Source organism: Pygoscelis adeliae, unplaced genomic scaffold, assembly GCF_000699105.1.
Source record: "Pygoscelis adeliae isolate BGI_AS28 unplaced genomic scaffold, ASM69910v1 Scaffold342, whole genome shotgun sequence".
Taxonomy (NCBI): Eukaryota; Metazoa; Chordata; class Aves; order Sphenisciformes; family Spheniscidae; genus Pygoscelis; species Pygoscelis adeliae.
Genome location: NW_008824437.1, coordinates 1,397,335 through 1,418,693, shown reverse-complemented (window position 1 = coordinate 1,418,693; position 21,359 = coordinate 1,397,335). Strand labels below are relative to the sequence as shown.

At 38.8% G+C, this 21,359-nt stretch overlaps 1 protein-coding gene across 1 annotated transcript in view; it reads right to left on the bottom strand.

Moving 5' to 3' along the window:
- Positions 1-21,359, bottom strand: part of FAM135B (family with sequence similarity 135, member B) — a 156,530-nt gene that overhangs the window by 44,151 nt on the left and 91,020 nt on the right. Inside the window, exon 6 of the mRNA XM_009320931.1 lies at positions 14,636-14,762. Coding sequence (XP_009319206.1) covers positions 14,636-14,762 — 127 coding nt within the window. The remainder of the gene's footprint in view (positions 1-14,635; positions 14,763-21,359) is intronic.

The window sequence follows — 21,359 nt, the reverse complement described above, 5'->3', positions numbered from 1 at the left end:
TTGTCCTCACAGTGTTCCCTGCAGGAGGGTATGGCCATGGCTGCTACAAGAGGCAACTGAAGACACTTTTTCAGAGCATGTGGGTTAGTTTGGACCTGACAAACAAATTAGTTAAAACCAGTTCTCTTGCAGATGCCATTTCTCTCATAGTGTTTGGCACAGTACGCTATTAAACACAATGAACTTCTATCATACTGCATGCACCGAACTACTTGGTTCAGTGTTGCTTTCTGATGCACAGACCCAGAGCAAATGGTGACTCTGAAATGCTCTTTATTTAATAAAAGCAACAGTGAGGACCACAGCTTCCTATTTAGAAATGCCAGGCTCTATTAAATACTCCCAGTCACTGCCAGACAGAAAGTGACTTCAGGCTTGGATCTCTATTCACATATGACTAGAGCTACAGGAACAATTGAATAGTAATAATTATTATTATATTATGACTAGAGCTACAGGAATAATTTTATAGTTTGATGCCCAAACTGGGAAAAAAAGAACGTATTAGGTCAACTTAGAAATAAAGTATTTCCTTGTTCAGAGTGAAATGAAACACCCTTCTTTTTTTCTTTTTTTTTTTCTAAAGACATTTTTAATAGTGATTGCAAGTTAGCTAATTATCGTGGCTTCACATTTCAAGACTTGTCACTTAAGCACCATAACAGACCTTGCACACCCTCTTAATGCGCTACAGATACAAATTATAACATACCTTAAACTCATCTGTACATTGTGAAACTAGATAAATTGCCATGTGCTGAATCACGTAACATAGCACAGGATGCCATAGAAATTTTTTAAGCTGGGGAACAGTAAACAGTAGGATGCAGAGAGGATGTTCGTATGGAAAATATATTCCAACCTATTATAATACATGCCTATTTCACAGTTTCCCACAAAGGTGGTGGACTGAACTCAGCGATGGTATTACTCCTTCCTATCTCTGACCACAGTATTTGGGCTCTCCCGCTTGTTAGGAAAATGGCATACAGTGGGCTACAACATATAAGAGGAGAACTAGGCTGACACTGCATCCTCTGCACATCATTCAGTTTTGAGAAATAACTTAAGTTGCACTGCACTTGTCCCACTGCTACTCCATTTGGGCTTTCTGAAATTTGGTTCCTTTTTTGCCCTTCCAAAATGTTCACAGAAGTTGCCTCAAAATTCAATATCACAGTGATCAAACATTTGATGAGTCCTATTTTTAAGGTGGAGTATTATCACTGGAATCAGAGGAAGAGAATCCTGACTGATATCCTGCCACTAAGCACAGGATCAACTCAGCAGTCTTGTTAAAGAAATCTACCTATAGCAACCAAGGTCGCTATTTTTGTGGAGCAGATCATGACAATGAAAACTTAGCTTGGGTCCAGTGAAACTTCCCAATAAACTGTGCTTGAGTTGTGTGAAGACCTTGAGGCAGTAGCACATGAAGCTGCCATTTCAAGCCTAAAAAGCCCAACCACTCTGCATCCTGCTTCTCTCTTAAAATAAAACTGTAGTCAGCTACAAATATGTCCATAAATGGAGGAAGAGTTAATTACTTCAAACACTGGAGCATCAACTTGTCATAAGATAAAGGATGGATTTTTAGTGTTACTGCAGCCTGAAAAATTGTTTATTTTGAAGGCTATGTTCCAAATCTGGAGGTTAGGTAAAAGATATCAGCCAGGAAATTCTAGTACTTATGACCCTGGTGGTACACAAATCATGCCCAAGTTATACATAGCAGTAACCTGAGTTAGAGAAATGTATTTGAAATGAAGGATGAGCTCATTGGTGCAGCCTATTGACTATGTATCAGCATTACCTATAATCTGAGCAGAGGCAAAAAGAGCCCACAGCTAGCAAGTGGGGAATTTGGTGACAAAGTGGACATGGATCCTGATCTATGGGAAAGGAGAAGGAGAAATCAGATGGAGACATAAGACTGGAGTCTTACTTTGGAAGATATGTAATAAGAAATGGGAGGAGATGGATTGCTAGTTACTCCAAGAAGTAGTATTCTGTTTCTGTATCTCTTCTTTCATGACTGGTGTAAGACTTAGAAATAGAAATAGTATTTGCTCCTCAGATATCACTGAGATGAGTGTGTGACATTTGTACAGAAGGAAAGATTCAAAGGCAAAGACAGGGATCCTCCTGTCCAAAGAAAGGAATGTATAAAGAACCAGGCAGGACAAAAGTGTATAAAGCATACTAAAAATATTATCAAAAAGCAAGTCCCACTTAAATGAGGTGATGAATTTCCTCATTTCCGGGTCACATTTTGCAGAAAAGACCCTTATGAGTTTGATGCTGCCACAAGCAAAATCTGAGGACCATTATTCAAGCATCATGCAATATAAAATAAGAGTTATTTCCTTTTCTCGGGGAACGTAGAACTCAAAGAGGCCAGTCCAAAAAAAAACACCAAACAAAACCAAAACCAAAACAGGATCTCTGTGCATTACAGCATTTGTCTATATTCCCTATCAATCTAAGGGCCTGAGCTTTTGCTCTAATCAAGACCCACTGGTATTAACTGTGAAGAACACATATCTACAGTCTTGCAACATTGCATTGTGACATCAAGAAACCAAGAAGGCTTGTGAATTATTTTAATAGAAAGGCGTATAGGGACATGAGCCTCTTGGGATTTGTGATATGTTGCCATTCCTGCCTAGGAACAGGATGTTTATTAATTGCACCGTTTGCTTTTCAGACTACTTCTGCAGGTGGCCAAGATCACTTTGAATGCTGTCATTCTACTCCCACTGGTTTGGCTTCTGAAATGACTTTTACAATAGGTATTATCTGAAAATACCTTCCCAGTGGGTCATTTTAGTTCTTGATCACACAGAGTCTCATAGGGAAGAAGGGATATGGTGCCAACCATGCCCACCCAAATCTATTTGTTTCAGAGCTTTGCCCAGTATTCAGTGTGGAGATCTCTATAATCAGAGCAGTTGCTGCACGCTGGTTAATTAGCTTTCTCTTCACAAATGGAGATAAAAATTAGAACAACCATAACACTTTCTGATCTCTTTCTCAGCTTGGTGAATTTAAACATTAGTAACACTGTCAAACAATGGCTAAAGAGGAAATATTTAGTTGTCTTTTGGCAGTGACAAATTACTTCAACATTTATGGGTTTATTTTTTTAAGCAGTTTGACATTTCATTACTAAGGCAGATTTTTTATTTTATTATTTCTTTCAGTCTGTTACATAGCCACAGTGTTACCAAGTAGGTTCCTATGAGTCATATGCAGGTGGGAAGAAATCATGTCTCTATTGATAGCACTATTATTTTTTATTATTATTTACAAGTGTTCTTGCATATCCCCCTCTTTCTACTTGGTTCACAACTGACTTCTCATTTTTCCCCAAACATGTGAGCAAAATATGCTGATTTGTATATTTTTCTCTGTCAAACTGGATCAAAACAGAAGTCCAAGAAGCCTTGCGTTTTGCAACCAATCATAGTTAAGTATCAAATACTCACTGAGGAGGCAGAAGTAAACAAAGAAAAAAAAAATCCAAACCTAAGCCCTGACAACTTCAGAAATTGCATGCCTTCGGGCAAAGTCTTCCTCAAATTGCCCAAAGATTGGTTTATGCCACAGCTCTCACAGCTCCCATCCTTTCTGAACAAGGACTGTAGGAATTGTTGGTGCTGTCATTTTGCACAATTGTGGCAAATCCTACAAAGTTCACAGAAGCACCTTCTGGCAATGTGTTATACCAGCTGTCTTATGGTCTATAAAAATGGAGAAAAAAAGAATCCTTTTATTGGTTCTAAATATGCTATTTTTCAGGTTACCTGAATTTTGTCCAGTATTGTATTGTGAAAAATAATCAACAGACAATCTCTTGCAAGATCCTACTCCGAGGTTTGTAAAACCAAGTAAGACATATCAATTTCCATTCCTTTCCCAGTTATTTTTCTGAAGATAACTCTGTGGTGCAGAGAGTTCTATCACTCAGTTAATTCAAGTTTTCAAAGTGACCAAATGAGATCCGTTGAATTTTTCTCTTCACAATGTTTCAAAACCTGTTTTTTTTTTGAGTATTACTGTATTTCAACCAATCACATGCCAAAATAATAATTTACAGCCCTGGTTACAAGCAAACAATCAGTCTGCACAAGAAATGCTCCACTTTGGCCTAGGTGCTATAATGCTGGTCTGTTTTCTTTGATGTGGGGGAATGCGGTTTCTACGTCTTTTGCCGTCAGAAAACAGCTCAATGTCTAATGCTGTCATTATGCTGCATTCCTGAAGTCTTCACTTATGACACTCTCAGGCAATGAATCATTTGACATGCATGCAAACATACATCAAATTGCAAAACCAATTATAAAACAATATACAGTCCTTTTTATCACTTCAGAAATCCACAATTTCTATTTTAATACTGGAACAGAAATAATGGCTAATCAGAAACTTTCCTGGGTATGTTACTTGAAGGCAATTATATTAATTTGCTATAATTTACTGCAACAAAATGGGGACCTTTTGAATAGCTGGAGCTGGATAAATTTGCATAAGTATTGCATTTTCACAGGTTCATTTTCCCAGCCCAGTAGATAGTTCCTGTATTATACATAGTACATATAGCACCCCTCAAGTAATTTACACTCAAAGACAATCAAATTTCATGAGCCATGAGTAGCTTACCATTTATTCTGCAGGCCATCATTTTATGGTTTTAAATAAAATACTTCTAGTGAGTTCCGTAGAGGAGAAAGAGGGTTTGACTGACAGCTCTGGAGAGTCAAACTGTATTTGTTTACAAAAGAAACACAATACGTAGAGCAGAAGCAGTGCTTTACCACCCCCAGGAACATGAGTTAACACTGCTTTGGAGGTACCCCTCTGTCCTGTTCAGGCTTTCACCCTTGCTTCTCATCAGCCAACTCTGTCTACCAATGCCAGGTAGACCTAATTCGAACAGAGACATTGCAGATTGCTTCAAGACCTAACAAAAACCTGATAATGACTCTTGGTTTGGGTCATCAAAAAGTGGACATATAGTGCCTTCAACTGACTTTATGGCTTTTTATTGCACATGGAAAGAGTTTGGGAACATCTTGGGAGACCTTATTGCAGCCTTTCAATACTTAAAGGGAGTTTATAAGAAAGATGGGGCCAGACTTTTTAATAGGGCCTGTAGCAATAGGACAAAGGGTAATGGTTTTAAACTAAAAGAGAGTAGATTTAGACTAGATATAAGGAAGAAATTTTTTACACTGAGAGTGGTGAAACACTGGCACAGGTTGCCCAGAGAGGTAATGGATACACCATCCCTGGAAACATTCCAGGTCAGGTTGGATGGGGCTCTGAGCAACCTGATCTGATTGAAGATGTCCCTGCCCACGGCAGGGGGGTTGGACTAGATGACCTTTAGAGGTTCCTTCCAACCCAAACTATTCTATGTTTCTATGAACTTGACAGGGAGGAAAAGTGATGGGAATAGGCTCTTGGCTTTATCCGACTTACCAGAAACCAGAGGCTACACATGAATGATACTGCAGCTCCTTCACACTTCATGACACACCCAGCTATCCTGGGATAATATAGTGACTGAGTGCACAGACAGCATCAATGTGTCAGAGCCTATTCAAATACCATACTATGAATCTGGGAGCAGCAGGGGTAAATACTATTGTAAAACCCGACCGACTGGAAGCTTTATTTCTCAAGGTTTATGCCAGTCAAAGAAGTAGTGTAAGCTCATATGCGTCTCACTGTATCTAACTTGCCCTAAATAAATCTTTAGACCCAGATTCTGACCCGAATATTCATATGTCTAACTGTCTGAATACTCACACATCTTTCTTGGTTATGCAAAGACCTTCCTTGAAGCATTACCCAATTCTGTCCAAAAACTTTTTTCTTTTGCCATTCATCAAAACACTCCAGTACAGACTCTGAATATGTGATTAGGTCAAACCAACTTCAGGAGAACCTATTCTTGTACTGAAGAGCTTCTAAAATTATTCTGATCTTGCCACGAAGCTTCAAAAAATGCTTTATCTATATTGGCTAAACTTTTGTAGAGTATTATTCACCTCTGTTGGCAATACTTTTGAGAATCATAACACACTCACCCATCTCTATTCTCTTAGCCCATTTTTTTCTGTTTGTCAGGCTGCTGAAACTTGTCTGATCATCAGAGAACTTGTGAGATCATTGGAGCAGGGGCATTCATTTGTGCACAAGCTGATGTCATGGGGACTGCGCTTCTAAGTGTTCATCCCAAGCACTGCACCAAAACTTATAACTCATACTAGCTGTGAAACTGATTCTTGGGTCATTATGACTGACATGATGGCTTTGAACAGTAGTACAGGCTCTTGTTGTCACTTGAAGACTTGTTTCCACAAAACAAGACAAAGTGGTTGGAAAAAGAGGGAATCTCTTTTCTCATTCCCCAGTCCCCGAGCTGCTGTCTGGGACACGTGCCAATAGCAAAGGGTTAGCTTCCAGATAATGGATCTCGACTGTGCTGTTGTTGGCATCTGTGCTCCTGTTGGAAAGGCCATCAGCTAGGAAGCTATGAGAGTTGATTAGGTCTCCTTTCAAGACCTTTCTCATCATCAGTCAGTGGGAATTATTGTAGTGTTCTTTAGGGCATATGAAGATAATTTTTCAACAAAATACCACTGGGAAAAAAATACTGAGAAGAAAGAAAAATTGAAACATAGAGCACTCTTTCAAAAGGTAGAGAACAGCCAAGTCCTATTCCTAAAGTGAAGAGCAGAAAGGCTGTTTCTGTTGCTTGTGCACTCCTCTTCAGGGAAGAAAGAAAGAAACATCTGTCCCAAGCCCCCTCCTATAAACTTCCTCAAAAATCAGTGCTGTAAAAATCTGTAGAAAGGGAAAACGTTCATTGAAATAATGTCTTTCAAGTGAATAACTGTACAAACCACATCAGTGGATTTCAGCCCTAAAGTGAGAAAATAATGTGATGGGAGCCAAATAAGTTCTTCAGTATATAACTGTAATAGTAGCTGTGAAAGAGAAATAAGTTCTTCATGCTCAGTTTGCCTTTTACCACTCTACTCCAACTACTCTAAATTAGCTATTAAAAACTTCTTTTCAGTTATACAAGTCTAGATGTGATCAACTTTTTCACAGTGGTATGCAGAGAGGAGATTTGTAAAGAGAATGCAGCAGGGAGATTTGTAAAGAGAATGCAACAGTCTGATTCTTTCCAATACATAAGCATTGCAGAAAAATAGCAAAAAAAAGATATGAAAAATGGAACTTCCTATGCAAATTCTATTGATTTTCAAAAGGAACCAATTACCAGTCCAGTATGACAAATTCCTGAGGATTTTCTCCAGAAGACTCCATCACTGTCCTGTCTAGAGTCTCACAAGAATCTCCAGACGATTTCATGACATTTTCATTGAACACCCACAGTGAAAAGATTGCAAAGCTTTTTCAACATCATCAGGCCTAATCTGAAATTAATCTCAGTTTTGAACTCTACCATAATGCAGATCATTGCCTTGCTGTACCCTGCATATGCCAGATCAAAAAGAGCCACAGAAAAGAAATATGCCAATGATTAAAGAAACCAGTTATTGCCACATTATCAGTTACCATGTTTTCTGCTACAGCTAGGAAATAATTTAGTTCTTTCTAATGATCAGCCATTTATCTTCAGGCAACTAAAGATTAAAGACTTCATCAGTAATTATCACAAATGGTGCCCTGAACACACTGATTAAAGATACTTGTCATTACACCTTATGAAGAACAGTATATCAGCTCTCTTACTATTTCAGAACGCTTATGCATTGGACATCTGCTGGAGTCTCAATCACAACTAATCACCATTTGCATAAGCAAGACACTGAAAGAATCCTGTTCCTTTAAAACCACCCATTACAAATACATGCTAACACATGAAAGATGTACTTTCCATACCATACTCACACCAAAGCAGAGAAGTCTGAGACCAAAAAGTAAAGCCGTTTCCACGTAAAATTAACATTTCAGGTTGAAATTCTGATGTAAACTACACTTCTGCAGTCTGGATTAGCTATATGGAGTAATTATAAGTAAAAGCTATTTTAAATACTCGTTGTTTTTTTAAAAAAATCATTATTTTTTAAACGTTAAATAATATATACCAGCTATCTTACATACTCAACTTCTAAATTGGTATAATCAGAATCTTAACTATGCCTTAAGTTTGTAAGTAATCAGGCATTGTTTGTAAAACATCTCCCTTGGTACACAGTTAAGAAAAAAAAAAATTACAAAAAGTTCTGGCAACTTCACAGCCCACATCAGGTCCCTTTATTTCTAGCAGGAGATGGAGATCCTCTCTTAGTTTCAAAGGGAAAAAAAGAGAAAAATATACGTTGTTCTTCCTTTAAAAGGAAACAGTGGAGTTTTAGTCTTTTGCAAAGTTTTAGTTCTTTTGCAAACCTAACACCTTTTTTTTTTCCTTGCCTTGCCTTGCCTTGCCTTGCCTTCCCTCACCAGGAACCCTCTCCCTCAGCCTTCCTTGTTCCCTCCCTCCGTCTCTCTTTCTCTCTGTCCTGGTTTCATCTGGGATAGAGTTCATTTTCTTCCTAGTAGCTGGTACAGTGCTGTGTTTTGGATTTCGGATGAGAATAATGTTGATAACACACTGATGTTTTAGTTGTTGCTGAATAGTGTTTACACTAGTCAAGGACTTTTCAGCTTCTCATGTCCTGCCAGCGAGAAGCTGGGAGGGGGCACAGCCAGGACAGCTGACCCAAACTGGCCAAAGGGACATTCCATACCATGTGATGCCATGCTCAGTACATAAACTGGGGGGAGTTCGCCGAGGGGCAGCGATCGCTGCTCAGGAACTGGCTGGGCATTGGTTGGCGGGTGGTGAGCAATTGCATTAAGCATCACCTATTTTATATATATTTTTTATCATCATCATCATTATTATTATTATTATTATTATTATTATTATTATTATTATTTTACTTTTTTTCCTCCGATTCTCTTCCCCATCCCACTGCGGGGCGGGGAGTGAGCGAACGGCTGTGTGGTGTTTAATTGCCTGCCCAGTTAAACTACAACACTCTGTCTTTCTCATACAATTTTGTTTTGGGCTCAGGACACAGCAGATGCCCTGAAAAAAAAAAAAAAAAAAAAGGAAAAATGGAATTAAGTTAGAAAGATGGCTGCTGTGCCAATAAATACAAAAAAGGATAACAGGAATCTCTACATAAAGGTTCCTATGTCTGAAGAGGAATGAAGTTGTCAGCTATGTATTCCTCTTCTCCCAGCTAAACTGGGATTTCAGGGCATACTACAATTCCCACAATGGATCCTACATGGACTATTCTCTAATGCACCACCTTCCTTTCTCAAGAGCTGAAAAAGTATCATGGCCAAAGAGCCATAACTATACAGAAGAAAAGAATAAAACACAGATGACTCCTATGTGACATAAAAATGTGGGTATGAGTAATGTTTTGGCGTCAGGCCGAAACAGCCTAGGTTTTTCATATGTTGCTGAAAAGATGAAAATATTAACAAACTGTCTGTGGAAAAGAACTCTTACTATCAATGCAATTTTATTTGAATGACACTCCTAGTTCTTGTATTATGCCAGGCATAAACTTTATGTATTTTGGGATAGCTACATCAGTGCTAGATGGAAGAAGAACACTTCTTATCAAACACCAGTGCCTTACTAATGGGAAGTCATGTGATTAATCAATCTGATTACTTAGAAGTCAATTTATCTGCAGCACAACTGCTATCCAAATGAAAATAAGATTACTGTGAGTACGGTTTATTAATAACCCCCAGTATGTCATTGACTCAACTTGATTATAACACAGCAGGCATGCAATGCACAATATTACAAAGATATTAAAACAGCCTGACAACAGTGGATACAGAAGTGGTCTATGGTTCAGAGTAAGGCATAAAACTCCTGAAGTGTAAGTGACCATTCAATTTTCAGTTCTGCAAGGAACATTTTCTTTTTATTTTATTGTAGATGTAGGATCTGCAGATATTTTTCGGTGTCCAGCTCTTAACAGCTGCTGAGATCACCTGAAAGCATGAGTCAGTGTGACGTTCAGATACAGACCTTGTAACATCCAAAACAACCCCTTGAACTTCCTCACAGAGAAAAGCAATTTAGCAGACCCAGAGGGGAATTCAGATGCCCCTGAGGGAAGCCAGTCACACACAGCTCATGACTCTGTTTCATCCCACTAGGTCTCCCAAGCCTGCAGTAGATATGATCCTATTTTGAACATAATGTTAATCTACTGTGATATATATTCCCTGTGAGTACAAGTTATGGGCTGAAGAGAGCTTGAGAAAGTACAAGCACGTTTTCTTATTCTGTAGATTGCTCTCTACTAGTTTTTTGACCACAAAAGCATATTCCTTCATATTTATCTGACAACAAAAATTTCTTATTTCAATAAGAAATATCTTTGTTGTCTTAATTTTGCTTGAAAGGAAAAGTGCAATATAGATAGAGAGAAAATAATAGAGAGGGAGGGAAGGAGGAATGGAGAAAGGGAAGATCCCTGTTTGCTGGGTAGATGACTGGGAAGAGAGTGGAAGACTTAAAAAAAACCACCAAGGTTTAAATAGGATTAAATATTATAACTACTCAGCTAAGCTAGGAAAAGAGGAAACTGTCAGTGGTGTTCTGAAGTCACTTGGGGAGAGCTAGGGAAAATGCACATGTACAGTCCAAAGCCGCTGGCATTTAATTAGTCTCCTCAGTGAGAAGTAAGAAGTGCAGAACGAGGAGCCTTCAGGATCTATCATTAAGCAGTGGCACCTCAGCAGCCCAAACACAGAAGATTAGCTCAGGAAGTGGCAAGAGGAGCTGATGATTGATACAGACTTTCTTAGAAATGAAGGCAGTTACTTGCATTTTCAGTAAGAAAAAAGCAAATCAACTACATAAACTAGATGAGAACTTCCACAGTCAATCTATGGGCCTAAAAAGATTAGCTCTCTGATGCACCCATGTTTTATGAGGAAGGAAGAGGTAAAATGGGATGTATGACCTAGAGATGATATGTCAAGATAAGAGTCCTCTACTTTGTATTCAAGAGATGTCTGGACAACATGACTTAGTAGTATTAACATCAGATTTCAGTACAATTCTGGCTTTCCTGAGGGCTTAGCACTACTGTAAATCCAGCCACTACTCTACTGAAGCTATGTGTTCAAATCTTGTCTGAACCATGTGTGGTGGGTTGACCTTGGCTGGCTTCCAGGTGCCCACCAAGCCACTCTATCACTCCCCTTCCCCAACAGGACAGAGAGAGAAAAATACAACAAAAAGCTCATGGGTCAAGAGAGACAGGGAGATTACTTACCAATTACCATCATGACCAAAACAGACTCTATTTGGGGAAATTAATTTAATTTATTACCAATTAAACAGAGTAGAATGAGAAATAAGAACAAATCTAAAACCAGCTTCCTTCAGGGCAGAGCCACCTGCTCTTGCGTGGCGTTCTCCACGGGCTGCAGTGGGACAACCTGCGTCACCGTGGTCTTCACCACAGGCTGAAGGGGAATGTCTGCTCTGGCACCTGGAGCACCTCCTCTCTTCCTTCTTCACTGACCTTGGTGCCTGCTTATTTTTTTCTCACATTATTTTACTACTTTTTCTTACAGCTGTTGCACAGTATTTTTTACCCTTTCTTAAATGTTATCATAGAGGTGCTACCGACGTCGCTCATGGGCGCAGTTTTGGCCAGCGGTAGGTCCATCCTGGAGCCAGCTGGAAATGGCTCTGTCCAACATGGGTGCAGCTTTTGCTGTCTTCTCACAGAAGCCACCCCTGCTCCCATCCCCCTCCGCTAACAAAACCTTGCCACATAAACCCAGCACACCATGCCGTTAGTCCATCTACTGTGTATGATGGCACTAGTGAGGGCAAAGTTTACTTTTATGAGCAAATCTTCTTCATAACTTTGTAGAATTTATGCCAAACCTATGAAAATGAACAAATTGTGGAGTTACTAAGTGCCTTAGACACAGTGAACCACTGATTTCCTAGGGTTTTAAGCTATGCAGCTCCTAGACTTAAGGAAGAGGGTGCAGTAGGAATGATTTAGAGTTCCTACTCATTACAAGCTTCTGCTCAAATGGAAATATTCTGGAAAAATAATCTGGCTGCAACCAGGGCAGGGTAAAAGCTCTTTTTGCTTTATTCACAATAGGTAAACCTCAAATAAGGAAAGTCTCAATTGTTTGCAGTCTTACAGAGAACTGAATAATCAGATTCAGTTCCCTAGAAAAGACATCAGACAGAAGACCCTTGCCCAGGAGATGCATCTTAAGAGCTTAAGCCTAGAGACTTCTCAGATCAAGGAAAACACAGAAATGTGCATAAAAAGTAGAAGGATCCAAACTCAGTTTTGCAGAGATGAAAGCAAAACAAAACAAAAACCAGGATAGACCAACATTAACTGTTCCACAGCATTTTATGACATAGAAAGGAACTAACCAAAGTCTCTTTAAAATTCATTTTCCCATGTCCTGCTGCCCAGTGAAGCTTTGTCTGCTGTGGAAGACAAGATATGTTAATTGTTCTAGCCTAGATTTAACCAGTTGCATCAAATCAGAGTAGCTTACAAACAAACAAACAAACAAAAGTGTGGTATATATTGAGTTAAGGTATCCAATAGTTACTAATTTGGACATGCAGTAGGCAAGGTCGAACCAAAAATATATATAAAGTGAGTAGAGAGGTCTGCAGTTTTCATCTAATGAAAAGGGTAGGATCCATTCTCATGCCCGCTGCTGGTGATTGCAAAATTCCCCAAACCTGGACATATCTATAGTCCAGTTGAAGTTACATTTAACAAACATTCAAACAACCTGGAATTACAAATTTGTAAAGGGAAGTAAACTTGGCCCAGTGTCAAGCATTACAGCACTGTAAGAAATAATATTACTCCTCTTCCTTCAATCCCTTATGGCTTGATATAAACTCCCACATAAACCAGCAGTCAGTCACAAGGCTCTCACTTGGAGTTAGGTTTACCCCCACAGTAGTTTCTTTTCTAGCTCTGAATTATTTATTCTTTTACATTAAACCAAGAGAAATAGTCTTTGCTCATTATCATACATCATGGATAGCATATGCAAAAAGGCCATCACAGTCTATTAAATTAAAATGCTTAGATCAAGAACAGATGTCATGAGTTATAGAGGTTTCTGAAGCTAAGCAAATGCACATCTGACCATGTGGATGTGGAGTGTGCAGCATTATATTTATGATTATTTGGTGCTTGACGTTCGAATGACCTGCAGTGTAACAGAGTGCTAAAGCCTGTTCGTGATAGAGTGCTTTCATTTTGGTATTCAATAGGTCACCTGCTAGGATAATAATTATGCTGTCATTTAAAAAAAAAAAAAAAGAAGAAGAAAAAAAAAGCCTATAATCAAAGAAGGTTAGTCAACAGAGATAGGTAGAAAATAAAGTTTGCAGCTAAGGAAAACATTTGGGAAGAAAATAAGGTTTCCTAATCACAGCAGACTAAGATTTTTCCATGGAGAGTAAAAGGAAAAATGGGAGTGGAGAGTTAGTCTTTCCATTTATCTTCTTAAAATAGAGTTTTGTGCAGAGGATAATGAAAACTAGGAATGATTCTCCAAAGAAGCTTCTCTCTTGTGTGGTGTAGAGATATACGAAGATTAGTCTACAAACACTTGAATCAGTTATTTAAACTTACGTGTGTCTACCAGAGAAGCAGAGGTTGAGGTTAGTTTGTTTGCCAAAAGCATACAATGACCCGATGGTTCAGATAGCAGCCTCAGGCCAAACATTCTCTCAGTCTGAGTTAATTCCCTGGTAGTTCTTCTGCACCAGCCGCTCCAGGCTAGCATATTTTTAATATTTATACAGAACAGAACAGCTTTGACAGGAAAGGTTGAGGGATGCTGAGGGCAGCAGGTTAATCAGAACCCTTGAATCAGGGTTTCCTAACAAGTTAATGATTCCAGTATTCTGGGTTGAGTTTCTAGATCTGAGGAAATGTTTCTGACAAAAACCACTTCAAAGCTAGCACTTAAAAAAACAAAACAAAACAAAACAAAAATACCCCAATTAATCATTTTCCAAACAAACAACTTTGTACTAAAAATTGCACAACAATTTTTCCTCTTCACCTGCAGTAAGTAATAAGGTCAAAGGCATACACTAACTGTGGGACCTGCAATGTGCGTAACACCCCGTCACCAACACACACAATACTCAGTACTCCAGACACAAGCCCTTCCTTCACAACATTCTTAATGACTCAAGTCCTCTGGCTGTCGAACATAGGACCTGAAAGCAAGGATCTTTTACTGAATAATTAGTTTCACCTTACAGTAGACAACTGGTCAAGTGAATCCTGCCTTAAAAGTGTCATTGGCAATCAGGGATATATCCATACATCTTGAATTTTTCTGAAATGGTTCATATAGGTGGGGGCTGAACACCCAGGAACTGTGTATCCAGGTGCCAGGTGGTTTGGGCAGAAATGTTGGAAGGGTTCTTCTTAACAAAATCCCTCTACTAGCAGTATAAACCAGGGCATGTTCTTCACAGATAATGTGGACACTCTGTGTGACCAAATGGAAGTAAGACATCATCGTTCATCCTCCTTACCTCTGAAGAAGTGGGTTTACAGTAGCCAGCTCCAAACACTAGATTTTCTAATGACATACTGGACTGGTCTGGTCCCGCCTCCAGGTTGCCTTTACCAAGCCATGAACCTTTCCCTGGACGAGCAAAACTAAAAGAAGAAAAATTGAGAAGAAAAATAATCAGAGAAGTATTGTTAAAGAAGAGTCATTGCTGTCCCAGTGCTATTTCCTTCCTTAGAATATGTTTGCAGTTTTGGTTTTGTTGTTGTTCTTGTTAGTTTTTGCTTTTATTTATTTCAAGCTGGCACTGTAAGTCCACGTTTTCCTTTCGAAATGAACATTGTCCAGTATGCACTAGCTCAAATGATGTGAATGGAGCTTGCTTTCTTGGCATTCAGTCCAGTGGCTTGAGTGTTTAACTCAGTACTTTCTCTGCTCTCTTACAGATCTTTTTCCAGCATAACATCTTAACAATCCCCATAGATAATACTCTTATCCAGCTTCTCATCAGCTTGCATCTTGATTGATTCAACATCTCTCTCTCTGGCTTTAACAGTATCACCCTTCTCTTTGAATTGTGCATGATTTCTCTTTACTATCAATATCCTTTATAGCTCATCCCAATCTTTTATTATGGATTGTAAGTTTATTTCCCACTTCTCATGGTCCCATGACATAAGCTTCCAGCATCAACATGACAAGACTTCAGCCCAAAACATGCATTTCCTTTTGCTGGGAGCAGTCCATTCATTTGGGATGTGTTCTCCCATACCCATGTGCAACATGAATTTGCTGTTATCCAAATCCTTCCTCAAAAGCTTGATAGAATTTAAGTTGTTCTAGTGCTGAGGTCATTACCTCTCAGTGCTGACTATTATGGTCAGAGTGTTCCCTTCTGACTGTATCTGTATGTCTCCTATCTTATAGCATGAACCCATTAAGGGTGGAACATCTTGTTTGGCGTTTACTCAGCATCGAGCCCACCAGAGTCCCGATGCATAGCTAGGGCTCTTATTCTGGATTAATCTGAGTAAATGTCTACATCCCAGTTAATGATGTAGGCTGCCTTTATAGTTGCTGGAGAGGAATCAGCATTTCCAGGGTATGAGTCATCTCTTTCTGAAGTAGTGACATCAGATAGGTCAGATGAATTTCACCCTCAAAGTGCTTATTTCTTATTGTGGACTATAAAGAGAGGCTAGGATGACTGCCTCATAAACAACTGAAGTTAGATGAAATAAACCCCACTGTTAGTCCCTGTGATAACATGTACATAAACTACATCAGGATTTCAAGAGAGAAATCAGGCTACTTGTGGCGAATACAATGAGCCAAATTACTGAATCTAAATGGCGATGCAAGCAACCACAAGTGTTCTTAAAAAGCATGTAGGCAAAGGCGGAATTGAAATAATGAACTGCAGAGAAAAAAGAAAAACTCGTTTGCTGTTCATAGTCAGGGCAGAGGTAATGCCACTGAGTTTGTACCACAGCTTTCAGACTGGGATAACCATCTACAAGCACTTGATGCCCATCCAGGCATCCCAAATTACATCATACCCAGGAGACCTGGTCTCAATGGAGGAACAAAAACTTCCAAGATGGGGAGCACAAAAAATATTTTACAACCATAATGTGTCAGAACTAAAAGCCACGGGGCAGTGCCATTCCTTCTGCCAAAACTTTCCAATCTGAGGTTATTCCTCTGTGTAGATGTGTATCATGTGGCCATGTTAGCTCAAATCAGCCATAATTCATGGCTATCTACATCTAATTCAGTTTTTAGGGACAGACAAGGGTCCTGACTGCTGTACAGAAACACACAACAAAAGAAAGGATGCTTATGCTAAGGATACGAGACAAAAGAGAGGTGCAGCAATACCTGTTATCACCCAAATAACAGGTGAGGTTCTGATGTGCGGGGAAACTCAGTGATGTGTGCAACATGAGAAAAAGAATCTCAAGCAAGATTAGGAATTGGGCCAGTTTCAGAAGGTTAATCACAAATCCCTGCCTCGCCTCTAAGACAAAACTGCCATTTGTTATATATCCCCTAGCATTCATATACTGACAAAAAGGACATCCCGCGATGGGGAGGATGGTGTAGAAGACCTTAGTATATATTTGGCCTTGCTTATGTATGTATTAATTTATGTGATCCAAGAAATTTCCAGCTGGCTGCTTCTAAGCAGCATGAAGTCTATCCATGTATTTCCTACATGCGACATTTAAGATAAAAAAAAATAAATAAACTAAAGCAATTACAAACAGCCAAGAGATAAACACTGCTCTGAATAATTTCAGCTGTTATTGGATGATGTTGTCTGCCCTGATCTGCTGGAAAGGCTCAAGAAGCAGAAATAAAAAATTATTGCTGTGGTATCAGAGAGAGAAACTCCTCATTTGAATATTAGCAAAGCTTTCAAAGGTTTTAAGGGAGAGAAAAGCACTTTTTAATGCCTTTTTAATTTATTTATCTTTTTCTTTTACAGCAGAGAAGGGATTTTAATCTGTTGGTTTTATGGAAATTGATTTCACATACCACTATAAAACAAAAACCTTTTTTGGGAAACCTGCCAAAATTACATCTGTCTTTTGAGGGAAAGTTTAACTGGAAGGCTTACAAACTGTCGAGGTTCCTCTAATGCTTTCTGAAGCACATAATACTTGAAGACAATTTTTATTAGCAATAACAGGTTAATTTGCTACATCAAATTTTGTTTTCTGTATTTATTTTTTCCTATTATTCCTGCAACCATGCTCATTTGCATGAATCTTGAACCTTCGTCATTTACGTGTCCATTTGGACTACGTTTTAATAGCATTGATTTAATATCAACATTTAGATCCTCACCCTGTATGTTAACCTTAGGTTTTATTTGGAGTCAGGATAAAAAAAGTCAAAAGAGGTAATGTGTGCCTGTCAGAGAGAATGGACATGTGTGCAGAATTATTAATATTTCCAGTGAAAGAAACATTTTTTTTTTTTTTTTGAGCTGTTCTTTTGATGACCTTATCCATGAGATGTCTTTATCCTTCAGCGGAGTCTCGTAGTTCTTATAGCAGCCATCTATGGACACATACTATAGTAAGCTGCCTTGAAAAGCCCAGATTTTTCCTATGGTATAACCTGCAAGATACCAGCAATCAAAATTTAAGAACTTTCTGACTCAGAGGTTATATTCAGGCAATTATTTCCAGCAGTCATGGTTATCTTCCATGAATTTGTGTCCATGCCTTTTTGATTTATACTTTTGGCCTCTGTAGCATCTTTTGGAATGAATTGCACGTTGTAATACATGCTGCGCTTTCTGTTTGTTTTGAACCTGCTGCTGGAGAATTGAATGTGGCACCTTTTAGTTTTTGTATTGTGCAAAATATTAGATAATCATTCCCTGGTTTATATCTTCTGTAGACAATTCTTTAACCAGATGGCAGTTCCCTAGCATAAGAAATGGATTGGCCTTGATAAATGTTAATTCAGATGTGTTATTGAAGTAATTCAGAATAAATGTTTTAGGCCGGTTTAATAAAATATAATACTACCTTTGAGATTAAATGGCCCCAAAATGAAATAACCTTTTTTTTTGATTTTTCATTAACTTTTTTCAAAATGAAGACCTTTTTTTTCTTTGGTAAGCAAAACAATTTCTTCATGAATTGTAGATTTCACTAGAATGGGGCAAAAAACCTAACAGATTGGGATCTTCTGAATCTTGCTTGGGAAAAACCTATCTTGCATGATATGAAATGGTCAAACTGTAAAAAAACAAACAACCCCCACCCCACCCCCAATCTTCACATTTCTAATGACAAGAAATTATAATCTTGTGACTGAACCAGGAGTGGAAGTTCAGGAAATGAACTTGCATCCCATTTAGGCCAGATCCTATGCAGAAATCACTTCTTTTTCCCTCAGTCCCTTATGCATAAAATATTACTGATTTTAAAAATGAAAAACATAAGTAAGTCCTATAGAAATAACACACTTCAGAATCAAACCCCCACATCCTCCACTGACAGCACCGTTTGCATTTCACCAAGGACTTCCTTCTAACTCCCACAGATCAGGAAAGATGCAATGCACAGCACTGAATTCCCTCACTGTTTTAACTCAAAACATTAATATATATCTTTTGGCAAATTACTGCTGGCATGTGGCCATATGATACATGGATGATCTGTTATTTATTTTTGAGAATAATGTGTAGATAATTACAGTTGTGCTCCCCTAGACATGTTTCTCTGTTACACAAGGAGTTTCACTAAGGTTATAATCAGTGACTGTAAAATATTGTCATAGAATCATAGAATATTTTGGGTTGGAAGGGACCTCTAAAGGTCATCTAGTCCAACCCCCCTGCCGTGGGCAGGGATATCTTCAACTACATCAGCTTGCTCAGAGCCCCGTCCAACCTGACCTGGAATGTTTCCAGGGATGGGGCATCCACCACCTCCCTGGGCAACCTGGGCCAGTGTTTCACCACCCTCAGCGTAAAAAATTTCTTCCTTATCTCTAGTCTAAATCTACCCCTTTTAGTTTAAAACCATTACCCCTTGTCTTATCACAATAGGCCCTGCTAAAAAGTTTCTCCCCATGTTCTGAGCTTCTTGTGTGAAACAGATAAGATTTATTAGAATATAATTTGTAATGGAAACAGATATCTCTCCCTAGATGCCAAACAGAGGGGGAATCTGGTTAAAATTTTTAATCATTGTAATTGCTGGAAAATGCTGGTTCATTTGTCCTGAACACCCTTAGTTGCTATAAAACTTCAAAGCAGGCAAAGTCATGTGGTGCTATTTATTTAGTTTTGGGTGGGGTTTTAGGGGGGGTTGCTTTGGGGGGGTTTGTTTGAAAGTTTGACTCAGAAATAGTCAGGTTTTTCTTATGTGACTTCTCTGCTGGTAGCTCAGGAGAATGGCATGTCAAAGTGGAAGTTTATCTTTGTAGATACATAACAAACAGTAACAAATAAAAGAAAATTCAGAGGAAAAATCATCCAGTTATGCAAGAGTTCTTAGAGAAAAAAAAAAAAACAACTAGTATTCTTTTACTAAACATATTATGGAAGCAATAGCTCTTTACTGCATAAATATTCCATTTTCTTTCTACAGATTAATATATTTGCAAATGAGATAGAGCAGGAAAAATAAGTCATGAACTTTGCTACCCAGGATTACATCTGTGGCAGTTTCAGATATAAGCTGCCCATAAGTAGGTGCCAGCTACACTTACAATTTTAAAAAATTGACCTGCATAGTCCACACCCAGATTCAAGGTGTACAGGGTAGAACAGTGTGCATATCACATATAGATATATCAGTCGTGCTTTTGAGGAACAGGAGGACGCCTGGGAATAAAAGGATTCAGGCAAGATAAAATTGTTCAAGGATGGCCAGGGTTGGCCTGATTCCTCAGTGCAGTGGAGCCGAGCAGAACTAGGTCAGGGCTGAAACCTTTAAATACCCTGTGTCCATTTGATTCTGTTTCCTCTTCCCAAAGCAGAGCAAGCTCAAGGCACTGAAAAATTCAGTAACTGTGTCTCGGTTTCTCCACCTGCAAAATGTGTATTATATTATTTCCCCATTTCAGATGCCACCAAGATTTCTTGTTTCTCATACAGTGATTTGGATGTCGGCAATTAAGAATTCAATATTAACAAGTAAAATCCTGAAAGTATGTATGAACATAGGAAAGAGAATAGAAAGTTGAAGAGAATCCAGAAACCTGAGGAAATTAAACCCCTTTCTTGTGCAAACAAAATAAAATAGGTTTGCCAGCTGCCTGTGATGAAGGATCTTGCTTATTTGCAACAATTTCAAGTCTTGCTTTCTTTTTTCCTTTTTTTTTTTTTTCATTCAGATTGAAAATGTTTTCAGCTGAAGCCCAAGAGCCAAAGTAAGACTGCAGATGCTGTGGCTATCGAATGAGCTGGTTTTTTGCACAGTCCTCAGACAAAGCATGGCTTAGGGGAGACCAGTCTGTACAGATAGTAGCAGTCTGGTGCTGAAACACAGCTCTTACATTTCCAGAAAGCTTTCAGGGGAAGAAAGTATAAATCACCTGAAGTCACTGGATAAACTTTCAGTAGAAGACATGCCAATCAGATCCTATTGTCCATGCTGCTTAACAGGAAATACAACTTATAAGGCAATATATTCAGTGTGGGAAATTTTGTATTTGTGTGAAACTATGTATTCGGGTACTTGTTTCAGAGATTATTTATGAGTTGTATTTTTACTTATAAACAGTAATATTTGCTAAACCCTCTCGAGAATGAGTGGTGCAGAGGTCTGTGGAATTAATGAAGAAGGTAACAATGTTTCTTGCTGTTTGCCTCCTAAATGAGTCCAATATAAGAAAGGCATTGAGCTTGCAGCATGCCTGAGACTAAGTAGACATGCGTGCCATAGAGATGGATGTGTCCTTTTGGGAAAAGTAGAAATATTTCTTGACGTCTGAACTATGTTGGAGCAAAGCGCCTTTTCTAACAGCTGATGCTGGGCTAATAACTGCTGTTTCCACTTATAGACTGGACCAGTAGCAAAGCCAGTGACAGGGAGCTAAAGGAGAAGTCAATGGCTGAGGCCAGAAACCAGACTGACCCATACGAAAGACAAAGCAGAAAAAAGTGCAAAAGCCCTAACTCCTCCACACCTTCCTCCTGCAACTGTCTACTCACATTTAGCCTCTGGAGCTTAGGTAAGGGAATAAAAAAGGTATTTAAGCAGTTTGTGGAAGCC